Consider the following 22,500-nt stretch of genomic DNA (forward strand, 5'->3'; position numbering starts at 1 on the left):
GTTCTAGAGGCGTCTGCGGGGTTCTAGTCGCGTCTGCGGGGTTCTAGTCGCGTCTGCGGGGTTCTAGAGGCGTCTGCGGGGTTCTAGTCGCGTCTGCGGGGTTCTAGTCGCGTCTGCGGGGTTCTAGAGGCGCCTGCGGGGTTCGAGTGGCGTCTGCGGGGTTCTAGTCGCGTCTGCGGGGTTCTAGAGGCGTCTGCGGGGTTCTAGTCGCCTCTGCGGGGTTCTAGACGCGTCTGCGGGGTTCTAGTCGCGTCTGCGGGGTTCTAGTCGCGTCTGCGGGGTTCTAGAGGCGTCTGCGGGGTTCTAGACGCGTCTGCGGGGTTCTAGTCGCGTCTGCGGGGTTCTAGAGGCGTCTGCGGGGTTCTAGTCGCCTCTGCGGGGTTCTAGACGCGTCAGCGGGGTTCTAGAGGCGTCTGCGGGGTTCTAGTCGCGTCTGCGGGGTTCTAGAGGCGTCTGCGGGGTTCTAGTCGCCTCTGCGGGGTTCTAGACGCGTCAGCGGGGTTCTAGTCGCCTCTGCGGGGTTCTCGTCGCGTCTGCGGGGTTCTCGTCGCGTCTGCGGGGTTCTCGTCGCGTCTGCGGGGTTCTCGTCGCGTCTGCGGGGTTCTCGTCGCGTCTGCGGGGTTCTAGTCGCGTCTGCGGGGTTCTAGTCGCGTCTGCGGGGTTCTAGTCGCCTCTGCGGGGTTCTAGACGCGTCTGCGGGGTTCTAGTCGCGTCTGCGGGGTTCTAGTCGCGTCTGCGGGGTTCTAGTCGCCTCTGCGGGGTTCTAGACGCGTCTGCGGGGTTCTAGACGCGTCTGCGGGGTTCTAGACGCCTCTGCGGGGTTGACGCGTCTGCGGGGTTCTAGACGCGTCTGCGGGGTTCTAGTCGCCTCTGCGGGGTTCTAGTCGCCTCTGCGGGGTTCTAGTCGCCTCTGCGGGGTTCTAGTCGCCTCTGCGGGGTTCTAGACGCCTCTGCGGGGTTCTAGTCGCGTCTGCGGGGTTCTCGTCGCGTCTGCGGGGTTCTCGTCGCGTCTGCGGGGTTCTCGTCGCGTCTGCGGGGTTCTCGTCGCGTCTGCGGGGTTCTCGTCGCGTCTGCGGGGTTCTCGTCGCGTCTGCGGGGTTCTCGTCGCGTCTGCGGGGTTCTCGTCGCGTCTGCGGGGTTCTCGTCGCGTCTGCGGGGTTCTAGACGCGTCTGCGGGGTTCTAGTCGCGTCTGCGGGGTTCTAGTCGCCTCTGCGGGGTTCTAGTCGCCTCTGCGGGGTTCTAGACGCGTCTGCGGGGTTCTAGAGGCGTCTGCGGGGTTCTAGAGGCGTCTGCGGGGTTCTAGTCGCCTCTGCGGGGTTCTAGACGCGTCTGCGGGGTTCTAGACGCGTCTGCGGGGTTCTAGTCGAGTCTGCGGGGTTCTAGTCGCGTCTGCGGGGTTCTAGTCGCGTCTGCGGGGTTCTAGTCGCGTCTACGGGTTTCTAGTTGTGTCTAGAAGCATCAGCTGCTGCAGTTCACCATCCAGTGAAAGACGACGAAAAAAAAACAAAAAAACCACAAAAACCCAGAAACTATGGCGGTGAAAGAGGAGACTCTTTGATCTGGTCTCACCTTCCACGTCGTCCATCTTCTTCTGCAGCTCCAGCTCAAGCTGCAGGAGGAGAAGGACAATAAGCTTCTCACATTTCAGTGTCATGTCAGACTTCATCGTTATATTACGTTTCATTGTTGTGTCATACTTGACGGTAACTAAACAGTGGTTCCAGGTGACTTCTCCATGAAGCTTCAGGCTCTGAGGCTCCAGTTCTTCTTACTTTCAAGTTTGTTCTTTATTCTTTATTTAAATCCAGGACCCACCTGGTGCAGCTTCTTCTTCTGCAGTCCTGCGGTGAAGGACGGGGGGTCGCACTCCCCCGTCAGGTCCACCCTCATGAACTGCTCGATGGTCAGCTGACTGGTGGGCGTGTCCTCAAACTCCGTCAGTCTGAGCCAACACCACACAAAATGGACTTTATTTATTTTTCTTATGATATATATTTTCAAGTTCATTCACACATAGAAACAACCAGGATGGTGGTAGCCTGGGGTAGGGGTCTCCAGCCGAGGTGCCGGACCCCCACAGTGGGTTAGTAAGTATCACAGGAGGGATTGCCAGGCCTTGGACAGTTTCAAGTGAACGTTTCAGATATCGGTTCAAAAATACCAAAAGGTCTTCATGATTTTATATAATAATAATAATAATAATAAAGCTGAAGGCAGCAATAAACAGGGTCTATTATAGACACCAATTAGAAATTTCCCATGCTGTGAGCGACAGCACGAACTGATGGAACGCAGCATCGACTCAGATACTGAGGCGTTGACTCGACTTTTCAGAGTCCTGGTGACACGAAGAACTCCTACTACAAGGATACACTTGTTATGACTTCATTGATGTCATTTTTTATTCGTCATTTTAACCTGTAGTCCAACAAGTGCCGCCTCACGGTGCCTCTGCGGAAGGAAATCACTCCGCGTGGAAGTTCCCAACAAACAGATTCAACACTGCATGTGCCTCACAGACATTTCATCCACTTTTAACTTTTGGGACTAAAATAAAACGGACACGATTCAGACCTTGCTCGGCAAGCAAACTCTGTGTGTGAGGTCACGAACACGGAATATGTTTTGGACAGTTTTCCACTCCTACCCGAATGCCGCAAAATAAGGAGGGGCACGGCAGCAGGTTAGAGGGAACACAATGCCTTTATATTTACAAAAGGAAAAAACAATAAAATATGAAACCAACACCCCACCAACGTCAAGCAGGTATGACCCACACACACACACACACACACACACACACACACACACACACACACACACACACACACACACACACACACACACACACACACACACACACACACACACACACACACACACACACACACACACACACACACACACACACAGAGAGCTCGTAGTCACAAGCTGCAAATATATATCCACCAACTCATCTCGTTACACCACCCAACTGGGTGTTATGGAAAAGAGGCTTGTCGGTGATGCACGACCGTTCGGCTACTTCCGGTCAAATTTTGTCCGTTTTCCACTGACTCCTGCTCTGTATGTGGATGGTTTTAGATGAAACTTTAACCACGTGATATCTGTGACCTCCCGGTTCTAACGACACCTTAACCGTGTCCCTAGCTGCAGCAGTTGTCCTGTTCAAGACACTTTAACCCAAAAAGTGCCAGGAGAATAATTATAATAATAATCCGAACAATAAAAAAAGGGTTCCATCCCAACACGATGAACCCCTAATAATAATAATAATAATCCTTACTTCGATACTTTCACCGTTTCACCATTTTAACAAATTTTCCTTGGTATGAGATGTTTGACAATGAATCCAAATATTTTTCCCTGGGGCAACTATTATTGTCGGGTCTTGTGTTGGGTCTACATGGTGTAGCTAAAAATGAAACTAAGTCAATAAAAATGATAAAACCCTTTAACACTAAGTCATTGACTGGAAAAAGTGGAGAAGGAAAAGAAAGCAATGCAGATGGAGACGGAAGCATGAAACTAGGTCCAGAACAATGAAAAGTCACATGATCAGTCAGACACAATCACTAAGCAGCTGAAAACCAGGATTCTAGGACAAAGAGAAGAAACGACTCAAGAAGAATCCTCCTTCAATGGTTATTAGAAATAAGAGCTCCACCTCCAGCTCCACCCACCTCTTCCTGAGTGTGCTCTCGCACACCTTCACCACGGCGACGATCTCCTTGATGGTTCGTCGGAAGTCGTGCATGCGAGCGGAGACGAGCAGCGCTGAGGAAACAGGACCAAGACAAGGCTGAACCACAACCACACAGAGGGTTCCAATCCCCCAGCAGCACTACGGCAGACTGACTCCAAAACACCACCCGAACCCCAACACACAGCCAGGCGATTCATCCACCCACGCGTCAGGGTATCAGCAGGTATCGAGGAAAACATTTTATACTGAAGGCAAATTTAAAAGCAAAATGTTGACTCTGATGCAGAAAAACCTTTGACTCATTTAGACAAAGATAAAAACATGGACACAGACGTATCTACAACCAGACAAAATGTTTGTTGAAATGAAATCTCTGTTGATTCTTATTGTAAGGAACTGAATTTTAAGACGATTTAAGGACCTGCAGAATTTAATTGTTATTTGCAATTATTGACATGACAAGGTTGACCATACTAACCAGCTCGGTTAGTATGGTTATGTGCTCAAGCCAAAATGCCTTTTAACCTAATTTATCCTGTGCCTTGTATCACTATTTGTCGTATATTCTGTATATTTGGACTTCAGTTTCATTTTTCTCGGATTGCAATTTTTTATACAAATCTTTTTTTTCCCATCCAATCTTTACCACAACAAATTCCTTTTATGTGAAAATGTATTTTCTAAAATAGACTGATTCCGATTCTGTAATGAGTATATAATGATTTTTATAGGCATAATTGTTGGCAGTATATTATTTGTATATTATTAGACTGTTAATTATGAGATTTGACCTTTTAAGGACCTGCAGAGAGAGAGTCATCTGTGTTTCACAAATATTCAAATCAAATCCCAAAACAGAATCATTTATCCAAAGATACGTCCTCTGGGAGGTGCAGGTGGGTGTGGCCCCCAGCAGGTGTAGTGACACCTGTTCAAACAGGGGAACAGTGGAGTTACGCCACGGGAAGCCCCGTTACGTGACGCCGTTCAGCCTCATCCAACATGGATGATCTTCTCCCAAACCACGTGTACGCCCCCAGGTACGTGCACACCCCGAGGTACGTGCACACCCCCAGGTACGTGCATGCCCGGGAAGGCCGTGCACGGCGGCTTCCAGGTTCAAAGTGAACTCCTCCGATTAAAACCAAGCACACAACCCTCGGTGCTTTATTTGCTGGGATTTGACGCAAACAGCTTGTTTGTATTTTTTCACAAAATCCCCCAAAATCCAGTGGCGGAAGAAGAACAAAGACCCTGAGACTAAAGGGCCCGGGCAAAAGAACCACATTGGCATAATTTCAAAATTGATCACACACACACACACACACACACACACACACACACACACACACACACACACACACACACACACACACACACACACACACACACACACCCTTCTTCTTCTTTCGCCTGCCCCCGTATATATCCTAAATCAGCAGTTTGAGACACTGTATCCAGTCCCGTTATTGGCTTGATTTAGCAATCTATATTATAATATATATAATATATATATACTATTATATACACATTATAAAAACGATATTATATATTATAGTATATGTAATATATATACTATCAGGTATATTATAGTATATATAATATATATAATAGTATATATAATATATGTATACTATTTGAGTATATATACTATAATATTTATACTATATATATACTGTATAAATAATATATATAATATTATATATATTATATATACACTATAGTATATAATATAGCATATATATTATATATACTATAGATATTTTAAATGTACTAAAGTAAAAATAGATATTTGCTGTGAAATTAAGTGGGTAAAAGTCGAAAGTCTCCGAAACGGAATAGACTTCAAAAAGGTAGAGAAACTTGTACTAAAATTTACTTTTATACAGTAATAAAGAACGTTCCACCACTTCCCAAACCTAAAATGTCTGAAGCAGGTTTTTTCCAGCATCGTTCTCTCAAAGAAACAAACAACGTCTTTTCCGTCTCAGCAGCGTTTTCTCCCTCAATGATTCATGACGAGCGATCAATTATTCAACTGCTGCAGCAGAGAGAGAAAGAGGGAGAGAGAGAGAGAGAGAGAGAGAGAGAGTGAACATGGAAGCCGTGTGCTTAGCGTGTGCAGGTAGATGGATTTGGGAGCAGGTGGAGGTGGTTCAGGGTCTCTTCACAGCCAGCGCAGGGAGCTGACTCAGCATTTGTTTTTTTCCCCCAAACGAACCCGAGCGTCCGAGACGACCCCTACGCGACCTCCACGGGAGCCGGTTCGGGGGCGGCTTCACCCGTCGCCGTGGTTTTCGGACCCTCGCGGCTCGCCGTGGACCGGGACGCTCAAAAAGTGACAAAGTGAAAACGACCGCAACACATCCGAGTTGCCCTTTGTTTAAGAAGTTTTTATGGTATTAACCAAACTGCAAATTATTATTATTAGTATTATTATTATCATTATTATTATTTTGTTTAAAGTGAGGTGTGTTTAAAGCTTTTATTTTGTAGCAGTGTTATTAATTTCAACTCATGCTAAGTTGATTACAAAAAATAAGTATTGGAGCCAGTTTCAAAGTCAAATATGTATTTAAATAAGTGTATTTATAATATTTATACTTCAGGCACTCCTCACTTAACCACAGAGTTTTGTTCCTAGCACCAGGTTGTTAAGCCAATTGGTTGATAAGCGAGGACCCGTGTTATTTCACAGTAAGGGGGCGAGGCTGGTATATATAGTGTATATTTAGTGTATATAATGTATATAGTATATATAGTTGTATAGTATATATAGTGTATATTTAGTGTATATAATGTATATAGTATATATAGTTGTATAGTATATATTGTGTAAGGGTGATGGGTGATGAGATCAGAGAGCTGGTCATAAGTCTGAACGGTTGTTAAACAGGTAGGTTGTTAAATGAGGAGTTCCGGTATCTTTAATATTGAGAAAACAGCGGTGTAGAGCTTTACTCTGGAAACAGCAGCAGATTGGATTCAGTGACCTTTTCCTGATCCAGGAAGGAAGGCGAGGCGCCACTTCCTGTTTCCCGTCGCCACGGTTACCTGCCCCGCAGAGCCCCGACGGCCTTCGTCCCGTGTGCATCCAGTCCCTCTTCATCCTCTGCACCAGCCGCAGCGCCGTCATGGAAACGTCGTGGTTCTTCTCCCCGAACTCCAGCAGCTGAGCGAAGCGTGGGATGTACAGGCACGGGTCTGCGAGGGAGCGAAATAATAACTCAAATGAATAACAATTGTAAATAAGAATTCTAAAATAAGCTTCTAAAAGTGGAATAATACACACCAACCCTAAAAGAAGTGCCATTTACTGACAATGAAGTAAATAAAATAAATCTGGTATTTCCAACATTCCAACATTGGTTTAAAGGCGTGAATTTGATTTTTATATTAGTCATAATTTATAGTAGTTCTGGATGGAGCTGCATTTAAAACCAAGATCTTGTTTGTATTTTAAATTGTCATAAAGGAGAAAGACGTATATTCTGAGACGCTGGAAGGTCTATTTCCCTTATTTCCCAGGAGCTAGGCTAGCTGATCCCATCTGCAGCCTTGCGTTGAGCTAACACAGTTAGCATGCAGAACCCGAGTATCCCTTTTAAATTCCGCTCAGATTTGAATGGAAAAATGTGACCGTGGAATGTAACGATCAGCAATCAGCCGATTGGTCAGACACAACACCGTCACCAGCATAAACAGACAGCGGCCATCTTTAAACAGCCGCTGCCGCATGAGAACGTTCCTTCCCAGAATGCAGCGGCGGTGCTGGTGGAAAAATGGAATTTGACGATGCAGAGCAGCTCAACAGACGCTGTCATAAACCTCCACAGAGCAGAGCTGGAGCCTCTGGAGGAGCGGCTCATGGATGAAGCCAGCAGTATTTGTATATTTTGTTTGGTCAACACAGACCAACACCTTCAACACATTTCTCCTCCTGTCACTACTGTCCCGCACTCACGTATGCTATTTAGCGCTCAATCAGGAACCCAAATTGATTCAGTCGTTGGATGAAATCACAAAGACATTTATGTCCCACCACAGCAAAACTGGCCATCTCGCGCATTTGTAAAATGGCCAGGAGCAGCAAAATAATTTGAAAAACCCTTTCTTGAAGGAAAATTAGATTTTTCCAGATTCGTATTCTTTTGTGTTTTTTTTTTTTTTTTATCTCTCAGCGTATTTTCAAAACCGAGTTTGATATATAAATAGTAGATAAATGTTAAACCGTGTAGTTAAATATTCCCATTAGACAACACGAGGAAACACAGTTCACTTACCGGGACGCTGAACAGAGCTGAACAGCGCTGAACAACGCAGATCGATGGTTTCCTTTAAAGCGAGCGTCCAGGTGAAGATCACTCCTCCATATTCCATGTGATGTGAACTCACAATGTGAAACCCCTTAGATAGAGTTCCACCTTTAAATGGTACTACTCTTACACACACGGAGCCACTGTTGTGAAGCGGCGAAGAAGAAAAACCCTTCGCGTCGCGCATCTACGTCACTTCCGTAAACAGACGGTTAGAGCGCAGCACGGGGCTGTCTTGTCTGTGAAATCGTTCTTCTCCGTATCGTTATGGATTAGGTGAAGCGGGTGGAGGAAGCTCTGATTCATATTTCAGACCTTAATCTGACCAGTGCGATAGATCCAAGTCAGTGTAAGCAGCGCGTACTGGACTTCATTTTCCACCACGGTGGTCAGTTCTCCCACAGCGACGCGGAGAACGACAGCGACGCTGAACGTGATATTACTCCGGACTTGGAGAACATTTCAAACAGTGGATTTCAAACTTAATGTGACGATGAAACAGAATATTTTCAAGAACCACCGGAGGAGGCCGACGATACGTCCTTTGTTGTTACAACGGAAGAAGATGATGACGTGATGAACAGATTTTCAGATTTCAGATTTTCTGACACTCATATTATTGATGGGCTTTACATTTTGTTGTGTTGTCCGTACTTTTAAACTCCAAAATAATTCCACTTTTATAAAACATGTCTATTCTTATTGTTGGATAAAAGCTTTTTTTTTTTTTAATTAGTTGTGTGTTGTTGAGCTGTTTGTGATTGGCCCATTCAGCAGTATGTTAAGTAGCCATGAGGCTTTGTTGGTCCTCCAAACTACTTGCATTCTGGGATCTTAGGAACACAGTTTGCCACACCCTTGTCATTAACAAGTCATAGCCTTAAAAAAATATTTGCTTGATTTGCACAAGTGACACCTTGTTTAGAAGGTCTGACTCTCCACTTTCAAATGATGCAAAAAATAAAATAAAAATCTCAAAAACCGCCAAATGACCCTAAAGTACGCGGCGGGTCAGATTTTTGTTTTTAAAAAAAATAAATGACCATGAAAAACCCAGCCATCGTAGTGAGTCACAAAAAGAACACAAAAGCCAGAAAATTGTTCATCATCTGTAAATAATAAAATAAATAAATAAATATGAGACACTAACCTTATAATCACACGCTTTTTAGATATTATACCAATAAAATGAGTCTTTGGCTCCATCCACGCTATTGTAAGAGACTAGAAACCGGAAGTTGCTTCCAACGGGGAACCTGCTGTAGCAACGCTACGTTCTGGATGTACTGGGGAAAATAAATTAAGATAAATAAATCACGAAACGTGGTTTTAACCCAAGTATGACTGCGATTTAAAATGTAAAACAAAGGAGATTTGTTCCTTAGACGTGATCCCGGTTCGCCCCCTCGAACCTGCAGCAGAGTGGTACGTTTCTCACCAAGGCTGTGAACGAACAGTCAGAAATGATGGAAACGGCATTTTAATAAAAACACGCAACGAGAGAGAGAGAGAGAGAGAGAGAGAGTGAAAGAAAGAGTGAATTTACTGTTTCACTGATCCTGAAACAGTTTGTCAGATAAAAGTTCAGCTCTCCGACTTCCAAAATAAAAGCGTTGTCTGGACTGCAGTGTTAGCGGGAGAAATGCATTGTGGTCCGTTCCAAGGCTATTTTTTGACGATAAGAAAAACATAAAATTATGCCAGCCTCATCCATGAACCCTCAGTCACCAACAGGCCGATTTCAGCTTCTTTCTTTCTACCGCCCAGACATTTCTGCAAAACGTCTCTGCTTTGATACTATCGTCAAGTCTGAGGAAAAATGATGTGATTATGTGGAAAGGAAAATGAAAAGAAGAAGCAAAAAATAACCCTCCAGATGCTTTTCCCATGGAGGCGCTGGCAGGGGGCCAGTTCCCTCCAGGCCTCTCCTCCTCTCAGCCGCCGAAAACATCCATGCGGAGCCATTGCTCCGACCCGACAGGGAATCGAACCCTCACACCCAGGTTATGACTCCGCCGTGGAATATCTCGGTGTTCTCAAAGATCCTTCTGTGGAAATAGGATCCGAGCCCTGTAATGATACGTCTGCAAGGCCAGCCACCACCGCCGCTCCGTCTGGAATAATGTCCAGAAAACCACTAAGCACCGAGCGCAAAAAAAGGAAAAAAATAAATAAAGTGATTTTCAAAACTCGGTGAGAGCAGGAGGAGGTTAAACGGAGGCTACGTAATAATAAAAAATATATAGGAATAAAAGCGATAAAGCAACCTGTCACGGGAAAGAAACAAGCTCCAGTCCTGGAGGGAACGAGACGTCAGGACGGCACCTCTGTTTTTATAGGTCTGAAGAAAAAGAATAACTTTAAAACTTTGGTCGGAGGCCAAAGGGATTTGTAGTGGTTTCTTAAATGATAGAGGACGGAAAATCTAATTTAAAACAAGATCCACTTCATGAAAAACTAATTTCACCTCGGTCAAAATATGGACAAAAAAAACAAAAAACAAAAAACAACAGAAAAGAAGTAAAAGAAATCTCTACAAAAAGGCCGCAGCTCGATCATCCATCAATCCAATCTATAATGCTGTGTTTCCACATTTCTAAATGGAGATTAAATCTCCACGCTGCCTTAAGAGGTGACCGACTCACAGCCAGAATGTGTGTGTGTGTGTGTGTGTGTATGTGTCTGTCTGTATGTGTGTGTCTGTATGTGTGTGTATGTGTGTGTGTGTGTGTGTGTGTATATGTGTGTCTGTATGTGTGTGTGTGTGTGTGTGTGTGTATATGTGTGTCTGTATGTGTGTGTCTGTATGTGTGTGTATGTGTGTGTGTGTGTATATGTGTGTCTGTATGTGTGTCTGTAGGTGTGTGTGTGTGTGTGTGTGTATATGTGTGTCTGTATGTGTGTGTCTGTATGTGTGTGTATGTGTGTGTGTGTGTGTGTGTATATGTGTGTCTGTATGTGTGTGTCTGTATGTGTGTGTATGTGTGTGTGTGCCCTTGCATCAAGGGAGCATCAAGTTTCACAGTAGTTTTTATTCATAATTTACCATTTTTTCTCCATCAAATATTTGATATATTGCTGGAATTGATTACATTATTATTATATCAGGATTGTTATATGATATAATAACTATATATAGGTTGAACTGTGGGCTTCATTTAAGAATTGAAGATTCAACACCAGAAACTTTTCATCTTCAGTACATTTTCCCTCTGCAATAAAAAGGTACCGTAGGCACTTTAGGATAAAATACGATTATTTTAAAACCTTTAGTAATCCTCCGGGAGGGATTCCAGCAGCTTTACGCTGCCGGAAGTACAGACAGTAAGAATATGTAGACCGCTTTACAAAATACGTGAATATAAAATAAAATGTGAATAAGTAAGAGCGAGCTCAACACATATACAGTGTAGATGTACAATAACATTTAACTATATTTAAAATAAAGTAATGTACTTTTGCTTTGTTTTTACTTTATTCTGTATTGTAGGCTCTGTTATATCAGGGCACCGGATAGAACAAGTACTTTTATTTTAATACTTTGAGTACATTTACGAGAAAATAATCATCATTTGCGAGGTTATGAGTGTTTTCAGATTCAATGTCCATGTCTGATATGTTGTGTGTAGTGGTTGTGTTACTACACGTGGTTCCGTCGCTGTTAGTATTGTTATTATAGCGTAACGCGCTTCAGGGGTGACGCGCGTGTTCTGGGTCTGACGCACGGACCGCGCGGCCTCGGGGACGCGCCGCCGACGTCACGCCCGTGCTAAGCGCCGATTGGTCGGCGGCGAGGAGTGGGCGCGGCCTCGGCCCAACGCAAAGACCGTGGAGATAAAAAAAAAAGAAAAGTGAAAAGTGAAAAGGCGGCGGAGGAGGCGGAGGAGCCACACTCACCCGGGACGCGACCCACGCACAACCCGCACCCAGGAGCCAGGAGCCCCGCCGCACCGCCACCGCCACCGGGTCCGGGCCGACGGGGAGCAGCCCAGCCCGGATTACCGCGCTGTGGAGAACGAGGCGAAAGGGAGGGACGATCCGTGTCCGCGGGAAAGGCGCTGGGGGGGGCGGGGACGGGAGAACCGGGGAGAAGACGCTCCGTGGAGCCCGTCCGCCTCGCTCCCGTCCAGGATGAGCCTCTAGCGGGGGGACGGAGGGACGCGCTCGACTTGAGCCGCGCAGCCGCGGCCGCACGGACGGACATTTTCATGTTGTTGCTGAAACTGATCCGGGGTCAGTAGCTCCCACGTCTCGCGTCTCTACGTCTGGGTTTTAGTTGTTTTTTTTCCGGAACGCACCATCGCGGGCTCCGCTCCTCCCACGGCCCGCGGTGTGGGTCCATGCCCGCGGCGGGCTCCCGGCTGCCGCTCCACGGCCCCGTGCTGCGGGCTCTGACGTGTCTCCTCTTGCTTCCAGAAACGCTGAAGAGGTCCAGGAGGGTCGGCAGGGCGCCGGGCCGCCTGTGTTATGACATCCTCGCCCTGTCCTTGACGCAGAGGAAGATGGCTGCGGAGCTGTACCCCGCCTCCGCCGACACCACCCTGTCCTCCGCCACCACGGTGACCGACAAGAGCGGGGCGGAGGCGCCGGGGTCGCGGTGTCCGAGCGCCGCGGCCAGCCCCACCACCCAGCAGAACATCAGCAACAACAACATCGAGCCGCCCAGCTGGCAGTGCAGCCACCCCACGCTGAGGGAGAGGTGGGTGCCGCCACAACCTCCATCAGCAGCCCCTTAAAAGCCCGATATGCATCCCATCACGGTGCACCGGTTGCATAACAAGCTCCATGCAACATGCCAGGCCCTGGTGGATCCAGAGGGTGGAGGAGTCCGGGTTCCAGAAAGTTAAAAAAAAAACAATTCAAAATAAAAAGAATCCAGTTTCCATGTTTTCTCTGCAGCCATGCCCTGGTCCAGCTGACTCCGTTCCTCAGTTGGACTCCAAATCTGGAATATAAATCCTGGGGCGGAATCATACTTTCTGAACCCGGATTGAAACCTTTTAAAAAGCCGCTGAGATGTTGTTGAGATTATTATTATTATTATTATTATTATTATTATTATTATGAAATGCACACAGAGGTCATGTAGAAACCTTTTTTCTTTTAGAAATGCCTTGATGTACAATAATGAGCTGATGGCCGACGTCCACTTCATGGTTGGACCTTTGAGGGAATGTCAGAGAGTTCCAGCGCACAAGGTAAGAACTAAACCCTTTTAACTTAAAAAAATAAAAATAAAATCCATATAAAGCGTGTAAAGGCTGATTGTAGGCTCACAGAGGGACAGTCTGCCACTTCTGTCTGTTTTGCACAACCCTTCCTGTTTTTCTAACACAAAATGCGTCCGGTGGCAAGTCAATTAAGTGATTTCCTTGTTGTTGTTGTCATCGGCAAAAATCTAAACTATACTAATGACGTGCATCTCCCCCTGTTTTTATTAACGTGGGAAACATGTTTCCACTGCCGACGCAGGACGAAAACAAATTAGTGGAAATGATTCCAGACTGAAAACAAGTGAAAAACAAAAGTTAGGAATGCGCTGAAAACTATAAATCGGTCAAGATAATTAAAATATATTTATTGACATGTAAGGAGAACTACAGCGTCTTCCCGTGGACTAGTCCATCCACTGTTGTACTTAAACAATCTCTCTCTCTGTCTCTGTCTCTCTCTCCCTCCCTCCAGTACGTGCTGGCTGTGGGAAGCTCCGTCTTCTGTGCCATGTTTTATGGGGATCTGGCCGAGGTGGAAGCTGAGATCCACATCCCAGATGTGGAACCTGCCGCTTTCCTGATTCTGCTCAAGTAAGCCGCCCTGGTCGCTCGCCCGGCAAGGGAGGAGAGGGAGGACAGGCGGGCGGCGTCACTTCAAAGCCCGTTATTACTCATCCGAGGCTAAACAGAGTTGAATGCCCAAAACGCTGGCAGTGGCACAGGGCCAAGGCAGCAGCACACGGCTCTGTAATTGCCGGGTTTCTCCCCTCTTTGTTGTATCAGAAACAGGTTTTTTTTGGGACACCCGCCTCCAAAGAAGTCGATTTCTTGGAGGGGGATGAATATATGCAGACTCGCAGATATAAATAGCGCGCCTGTTCAATGGGGTTGCTCAGGCTAGCGCCATACACTGCCGCTTTGTTACAGTTGGGGAGGATGAGTCGAGTCATCATCCATCATCCCTCCAGCCGCTTTGACAAACAGAAGAAGCAATCACAATTTCTGTGGCATTTGGCGTTTTTGATCCTCTGTCATGACGCAATTTAATCAGCGTTCTTGAGAAGGAAAGATTTGATGAATTAACTGAGAACACAGGACAAGAGACGTGCAATCTGATATCTGTTCACTTCAAAATGCGGTCGGAAACCTGCACGGGATTCTGAGAGTCTCCTTGGTTTCCTTAGCACAACAGAGCTCTTGGTCACACTGTCCCTGGTGGAGCAGGACGTGCTGGCACCAAAACAAAATGGTTATAAAACAGATGTTTCTCCACTAGGTCTGCAGAGACTCACATCTGTCTGAACTAGAGCTGGTGATAAACAATCAGCTCAATTTTATAAGCACCAGTATTTCTAAGATGACCAAGCCGGTTGAAGCACTCAGCCATGAAAGTACAATAAGTTCTGAATATCTAATTGTGTTACAGTAACGCAATAGACAGTTAAGGCAAATAATGATCACCAAACTGATCCTCCTCCTCCTCCTCCTCCTCCTCTCAGGTACATGTACAGTGATGAGATCGACCTGGAGGCGGACACGGTGCTGGCCACCTTGTACGCTGCCAAGAAGTACATCGTACCGGCGTTGGCCAAGGCCTGCGTCAACTTCCTGGAAACTAGCCTGGAGGCCAAGAACGCCTGCGTGCTGCTCTCCCAGAGCCGGCTGTTCGAGGAGCCCGAACTGACCCAGCGCTGCTGGGAGGTGATCGACGCCCAGGCCGAGCTGGCGCTGCGCTCAGAGGGCTTCTGCGAGATCGACCTGCAGACGCTGGAGATCATCCTGCAGCGGGAGAGCCTCAACACCAAGGAGGTCGTGGTGTTCGAGTCCGTCATGAACTGGGCCGTGGCCGAGTGCAAGAGGCAGGGTCTGGGGCCCACCACCCGCAATAAGAGGGACGTCCTGGGGAGGGCCCTGTACCTGCTGCGCATCCCCTCCATGACTCTGGAGGAGTTTGCGGACGGGGCGGCGCAGTCCGACATCCTGACTCTGGAGGAGACGCACAGCGTCTTCCTGTGGTACACGGCGGCCACCAAGCCCAAACTGGACTTCCCGCTGTCCCCCCGGAAGGGCCTGGCGCCCCAGAGGTGCCACCGCTTCCAGTCCTCGGCGTACCGGAGCAACCAGTGGCGCTACCGCGGGCGCTGCGACAGCATCCAGTTCGCCGTGGACAAGAGGATCTTCATCGCCGGGCTGGGCCTGTACGGGTCCAGCGGCGGCAAGGCAGAGTACAGCGTCAAAATCGAACTCAAGCGCCAGGGGCTGACGCTGGCACAGAACCTGACCAAGTTCGTGTCCGACGGCTCGAGCAGCACCTTCCCGGTGTGGTTTGAGCACCCGGTGCAGGTGGAGCAGGACGCATTCTACACCGTCAGCGCGGTTCTGGACGGCAATGAGCTCAGCTATTTCGGGCAGGAGGGCATGACAGAGGTCCAGTGCGGGAGGGTGACGTTTCAGTTCCAGTGTTCCTCGGACAGTACGAACGGGACGGGAGTACAGGGGGGGCAGATCCCGGAGCTGGTGTTCTACGCGTGAGGCGCGCAAGTTCTGGAACGCTTCTGCCGAGGACTGAGCTCCATCGGTGCTTCGCTCGTCTTCAAACCAATGTAGCATCAAAAGACACTTGAGTAATGTCTCACTTAATGGCCTGGTTGGTTCTTTACAGAATCAAGAGACGATTTAAAGAAAACAGTGAAGGAGCCATTTTATTCTATTTATTTTAATGTTATTTTTAATTTAAATCTTTGGTTACACTTAATGTTATTTGCTCTGACGCCTGTGTGACGGGCTGTGCTGCTGTAGACACAATGTAAGCGCAAAGCTCTGCGGTTATGCAACACAGCCAAGTGGAACGAGCAGGGACGGCTCTGAATTGTGCAAACTGCAGCCCGTGCCATGTTGTCACTGTAGTCAGAGCAGCAATAGTACACTTGGAGCAACATTTATGTATCGTGTTATAATTAACAATGCAAAAGAAATAGTACCTTGTAAAATAAGACAAAACAAAGGAGGTTTTGCACTTGAGGACGGCCTCAGCAACGTGGCATCTTTTGTAAAATACTGTTTAACCATTGACAGCTTGATGCCGTCAAAACTCTGATCTGTTCTGTACAAAAATGCTTATGAACCTGACAAACATAAAGGTTATAATGTGACTGAAAGCCAGAGGTGTCGATTACTCATTATTACGAGTCTTTATGAGGAGCACCAGCGCCCTCTATGTACACTACGGGGTACTGCACCCCACTGTGACCACAACATAGGAGAGACCGTAAAAACAAACCTGCAGCCAAGAACCACGTCTCATTTACTCAATACAAACAAAAGAGTACGACTAGATTCACCTTGAATAAGGCTGAGAAAAAAACTGCGGCGAGGAACTTTTTTTGCAGAGTGCCATCGGAACATTAGCACAGTGAACCTGATGACATCTGTTAAATGGATCATGGCACTTATACTAGGAGGTTTTAGAAACCTAAAATGAAGACTGCCCACTGTAGTTCCCGCTTTTAAACTCATTCAGCACCCACAGAAGTCACGTTTCACGCAGATCTATTTTTTCAGAATAACAATACAGGAAGTATAGAATATAGTATATAAGTATAGTATAGAAGTGTCCATTTATAGTCATCAAAATACAGGAAAATACCCATAATTCACTCAATATGGGGAGATCCAACTGGGGTGCCTCTATATTCTAAAAGGATGCCCATAAATGTAAAACCAGCACCTAAAAGAGAAAACCTCAGATCATGGCGTCTAAACGTAAATTCCAAGGGCAGACAAAGGCAGACATTCTGGCAGTACTAAACCACAAGGACGTTTAAGATTTGCCAAAAAGGGTTAAGAGAGTGCAGACTTCTGTTATTAATTTGTCCCATTGTTCAGATGCAGCACATGCCTACAAGGTGTTTGGATGTAGGCAAAGCAATTTCTTTCTCAAAACGTTGACAGTTTCATATTGTTCACCTGTGTGGAAGTGACTGAGCTGCACTTTGTGCAAAAAGTGTCTGTCGGGCATCGGGCAGTCTCAGCGCTTAAATCAGTAAGAGCTGATGTTGTGGAGCTTAAAGGATGAGGGTGGAGGAAGCGGTGTCAGCGTGAGGAAATGGTCCAAGGACGAGGAAAGAGTCCGTACCTAACGCTGGGGCGTTGATGCACAGTTCTCTGGACAGGACCAGGAAGGTTCTTCCCAGAATGTAAACGTTCACCTGCGGGAGAAACACAACCAGGATTGAGACATCAGCCTATATAAAAAGTCTAATCTGAGGGCAGCACCCGCTGAGAGCAGGAGGATCGCGCTGTGGTTGGCAGAGAGAAAGGGTGTGCGTTTGTTTTCTGTTCTTGGACGCTGACGTGAGGGAGATGGAGAGGAGGCGGCGCAGAGCGAAAGGTGCCGTGGCTCGGCGTCCAGGTAAACACGGCTCTTACATAACCCACTCAGCGCTGGTGGAAACATTCCTACGTGGGCGATTAAAAAGTTAAGCTCAGATGCTGCTTGTGGAGACGGCAGGGTGTGTTTTATTTTGGACTGCTGGACTCGATTATCAATAAATAATCAACACTTTATCGCCTAGTTAAAAGCCGCCCCCATCCAAGCGAACAGAGCTTGGCCCAGAGGCACCAGCTCTCCCAGGCTCTGATGTAACAGTGCTTTAGCTCCCGTCCAGGGACACTGGTTTGGATTTGCCGCTGGTTTTAGTCTGCGTGGGAGCAAAACGGAAAATTCTGAGTCGAGCCGTTATTTCCCCCTACGGAGCGAGTGGCGACGCCTAAAACTGGCATCGTCCAAATAGACAACGCTGACCCGGCTGACTTCGAACATTCTGAGGACTTCCAATCAGAGCGCGCCGTTCCACGATCAAAAATATAGCTCCTTTTAAGAGTTGTGAAATATGTTCCATTACATATCGTGCTATAATCACACCCCCAAAAATAACCGTGTTTAATAAGGTTGAACGGCATAAATAAAAACAGGGCATAATTCACGGATCAAGGACGTTGAAAATAATCTGTATTTGGGTTAGTCGCTCAGCCAGCGCCCTACTTTACATTGAGCATGGTCCTTGATTCCCTGGTGGCGGTGGCCTCAGCACCACGTCGGACCACACCCCAACACCTCCAGTGGGCACTGGAGACAACATCCTACCATGTCAAAAACTACAATAATGCCTGCACTCCTGAGTTGGGCTTGATTTGGATCCGGGGATGAGCTCAGGGGGGGAGACAGGGGAGAGGGAAGGGGGGGGGGGGGGGGGTTGGGGGGGTTGGACTGTCCTGACAGACGGACCCTCGCTCCCTGGGCCCGTCCGGAGCTGCGCCGGGCTGTAGCCGTGCACTGAGCTATTCTGGGAAATGTGCTCCACTTAGGAATTCAAATGCCAGGGCAGAAATCTGGGTTTGGTGGAAAGTGGAGGAGCACAGTGCTGGCGTTAAGCTGCAAGGACCATCTGGGGAATACGGCCGCAATGATAATGGGTTTTATTTTGCCATATTACACAAACACACACACACACACACACACACACACACACACCACTGATGGCATCCAATTCAATAATTCAGTCATGCTAGCAGGAAGATACTGTGGCTCTAAAGTATGGAAACTGAAGTTTATCATTTCATCAGCCAGCTTCCAAGTACAGACGGAGGAGGTTTCAGGAGAAACCCAGGAAAGTAAGAGTACTTCTACTTATGAAGTGTAGTCTATGACAAATTTGAGGTACGAGTGGCTCCATTTTAGGGGGCTTTGACTCCAAACTATTGATATATTTATTATTTTCACATCAACATTACAATCAATTTTCAAAAAGGTTGAACTTCTACATTTGAGGCTGTTAATGAGATAAAACCATGAGAGTAACTCAACCTGGAACATCTTAACCAACAGATGATAAAACATTTAACCTGTAAAAACACAATTGATACGCAATTCAATTTAACACCATTACTTTAACTTGAGTATGAGATTATTATGGGAACATTTAATAGAAGGGTGATCAGATGCTTAGTAAGGGTTATTTATGTCTATTGAAGTACAGGATGTGAGTACTTTCACCGCTGGTGAAACCTATGAAATCAAAACCAACGCGGCTCTTTTCCAATTGCAGTTACGGTGCTGTCTCCCAGGGGCGACTGTGATCAACTGGATCTGCACCAGTGTGTGGTAACCTGATGCCCAACAGGTGGAGACAGGAATAGGAACTGATTGGCATCCATCATTTAATCCAATTTAATCCACGTAGTATACTGTTCTTAAGGTGTAGAACAGTACTTTGGTCCTGAGCTGGAGGACAGTACTTTGGTCCTGAGCTGTAGGACAGTACTTTGGTCCTGAGCTGTAGGAGAGTACTTTGGTCCTGAGCTGTAGGACAGTACTTTGAGCTGTAGGACAGTACTTTGGTCCTGAGCTGTAGGACAGTACTTTGGTCCTGAGCTGTAGGACAGTACTTTGGTCCTGAGCTGTAGGACAGTTGGGGCACATTTGTAAACAGAGTGGACTGGTCAAAGACGAAGGCTTTGTCAGTGGCTTCACTGACTCATGAATGTTTATTATGTTCCCTCAGTGACCGTTCCCTCATGTCGTACAAACGATGACTTTGGTCCTTCGAGAGGCTCCAGGGGTCCCAGAAAATTACCCCCAGGGGTTCTTCCCTGGGTCCCCGTAGCCCACATTCAGAACGACTGGCTGAGAGAACTGCAAAATTCGGCATCCTTTGCAGCTGTGGACGTCAGGTCATCTGAGGACATTGTTTTCCAACCGGCAAAAAACAAACTCATCCTAACAATGTGAGTTTAGTGTTGATTTGGGAGTCATGACGGTGAAGCTGCCAAGACACTAAACTCTCCTTCCCCTTGGAACACGCTCATTAATAACACAGCCTCCCTCCACCTCCACCACCCACTGAAACCACCTCCACCACCTCCACCACCGAAACCACTCCCTTCCTCTAAATGCCAGGCTCTCTGGGGGTGGAGTGGGGTGGGGTGGGGTGGGTGGGGGAGTGTTCCATTGGGACAGCTGGCAGCATAAATATAACAGTCCTCCACCCCCACCCCCTCCACCTCCCACCAGCTGTGACTGTGAGAAATGTACCCCCACCAGTACTCCTACACACCCCGACTCACCCGGGACGTCAAGCGCAATGCAGCAGACAAATGGGAATTGATGGGTTGGGTGAGCTCGGGTGGGGTGGGGGTGGGGTTGGGTGGGCGCGAATTGAAATGCACACATGTTCATACCGCACACGCGCTCACACACAACGACATAAATCCACACATTCTTAAATGAGCACGGGACAAACGCAGCGTTGACAACACGTTGGATGCAGTCGTCAGGGAAATGGCCGAGAGATTTAACTGCTTCCTGTGGGGGGGGGGGCCTTCAGGGGCCTTCAGGGGGCTCACAAATTCAAGAAGCTACTTTTATTGCTCAAAGCGGAGCTGCACTTAAAAAGTAAGACAAATAAAATGCAAAAAATAAAAAATAAAAAAATACCTTGACGTATTTAAAAATGATCCTCATCAATTTACAGAAAAGTGTAAAACGGACATTTCCAGATGATACCTTTAGGTGCGCAGTGCTTCTGCACAGCCATGATGCTTCCCACGCTGCAGGCCTCCACACGGTCACTACGGTTCAACACTCACGTTTACAAGGTATTTAAAGGGCCAGTCACATGAAGGCATGGAAACATCCACCCTGGGCCTGCAGCACAACACGTCTGTGGGGTGTGTGGATGTGAGACAGGGTGGGGGGGGGGGGGGGTGGTTGCTTGTGTTTGGGGACGTACCTGCAGGATGTCGCTGAGGTCCAGCAGCATGTCTGCAGCACGGGTTAAGGAGTCACCGGAGTTTCTTTCACCTGAACGGAAAACACACAGCGAAGCCGCCCCCCACAGCACCTCCCCACCCTCTGAATGATCAACAAAACCTTTGAAAAGGAAAAGTCCTGAAACGCTTTTCTCCCACACTGACACTCCCGACAGTCTGGCACCCTGCGGAGTGCTCAAACAGGAAGCCACTGCAAGTCAAGACAGAGGTCATTGTTGCCATGAAGACCAAGAGCACTGAAGTAGTAAAAGTACCTCCAAAGGCAGCAAGTAGTTCTCTTACAGAGGGAGTATTTATTATTTTCTGTTTGTTGTTCACTGATTAACTAACGAGTCTTGATTTTATGCTTTGCAGCCTCCTCCAAATTAATTGGTCCAACGGGGAACCGGGCGGCTGCTCCGCCGCTTCACCTCACCTGAGAACGAGACGCCTCGCTCCCCCGCTTCCCCCCAACGACGAGGACGGGAAAGTAAACAAGAGTCCCAGACTTCCCAGTGGGCACTGGGCAAACACTGCCAGCGTTGGCATGGCGACCGTTTGGACCAGAGCATTTGCTTTGCTCTCATCTGTTCCCACAACTGACACTCTGATTCCTGAGAACCCAGGCTGAACGGCGACGACGCTCACATGGAGAGCAAGGTGTTTATACGTTGCCATGACGTCACAGGAAGCGGTTAATACTTCAAACTTGACGAGAAGAAGGACACAAAAGGACTGAAGAGTTTCTCAAGGTGTCCCCACACACACACACACACACACACACACACCTCGTCGCCGTGGCGACAGGTGCCCCTGTCTCCGAGCTGCCAAAGTGGATTAGCGAGCCTCTGGAAAAGGCGTCACGATGGAATTATCGGCGCCGCAGATGAAATTGAAAGATAATCCCACGAGCGGCGTCTGGAGGTGACACAACTCCACCCATCACTGACAACAACCCACTGATCAGCTCCGTCAGCCGCGATGGTTTGTTTGCTTCATTCATTTCATTTGTTTGTCTTAAAAAAGGAGACTGAGCGTGGTACGCTGCTGAACTTTACTTATACAGTACTCACTGAGTACTCGTTGTCGGCACTGCGCTTCACTACCTTCCCACAATGCATCAGTGAAGCGTCACGTGAACCCGGAGCGCTGGTTTATTTTGAAGTGTGGTTGAGACAGAATACTGTGTAGACCTGGTGTTTGATGGATATCACACTAGGAATACTCCAAATATTTTATATATATATATATATATATATATATATATAAAAAAAAACATAGAAAAACACACTTAATTACAGTAATGGCCGTCGTCTGTGTGTCTGTCGTTCTACCCTGTCTGTTGCTCTATCCTGTCTGTCGCTTCGTCCGTCCCTGACACAGCTGCTCTACCCTCTGTCTGCCTGCTGTCTGTCTGCTGCTCTACCCTCTGTCTGCCTGCTGTCTGTCTGCTGC

The 22,500-nt window shown here is 47.3% G+C and overlaps 2 protein-coding genes across 4 annotated transcripts in view; one reads left to right on the forward strand and one right to left on the reverse strand.

The window, feature by feature from the left end:
- Positions 1-22,500, reverse strand: part of LOC307239479 (transcription factor IIIB 90 kDa subunit-like) — a gene marked incomplete at its 5' end in the record, with an annotated part of 92,429 nt that overhangs the window by 50,391 nt on the left and 19,538 nt on the right. Inside the window, 6 exons of one of the 2 annotated variants that reach the window (XM_080012866.1) lie at positions 1,571-1,610; positions 1,817-1,943; positions 3,685-3,778; positions 6,762-6,911; positions 17,372-17,444; positions 21,027-21,058. In XM_080012866.1, coding sequence (XP_079868992.1) covers positions 1,571-1,610; positions 1,817-1,943; positions 3,685-3,778; positions 6,762-6,911; positions 17,372-17,444; positions 21,027-21,058 — 516 coding nt within the window. Of the gene's footprint in view, positions 1-1,570; positions 1,611-1,816; positions 1,944-3,684; positions 3,779-6,761; positions 6,912-11,920; positions 12,234-17,371; positions 17,445-21,026; positions 21,059-22,500 lie in introns of those variants that run through there. The other variant, XM_080012865.1, reaches the window with a different exon arrangement.
- LOC307239480 (BTB/POZ domain-containing protein 6-B-like) lies at positions 12,097-16,381 on the forward strand. Of its 2 annotated transcripts, XM_080012868.1 has the most exons (5): positions 12,121-12,256; positions 12,440-12,722; positions 13,131-13,221; positions 13,709-13,827; positions 14,736-16,381. In XM_080012868.1, the coding sequence occupies exons 1-5, from the start codon at positions 12,232-12,234 to the stop codon at positions 15,766-15,768; spliced, it is 1,551 nt and encodes a 516-aa protein (XP_079868994.1). In that variant the 5' UTR covers positions 12,121-12,231; the 3' UTR covers positions 15,769-16,381. The 2 variants fall into 2 exon arrangements, with proteins under 2 accessions (XP_079868993.1, XP_079868994.1); XM_080012867.1 differs by having other exon boundaries at positions 12,097-12,722.

Source organism: Zeus faber (assembly GCF_960531495.2).
Source record: "Zeus faber genome assembly, chromosome: 13".
Classification (NCBI taxonomy): domain Eukaryota; kingdom Metazoa; phylum Chordata; class Actinopteri; order Zeiformes; family Zeidae; genus Zeus; species Zeus faber.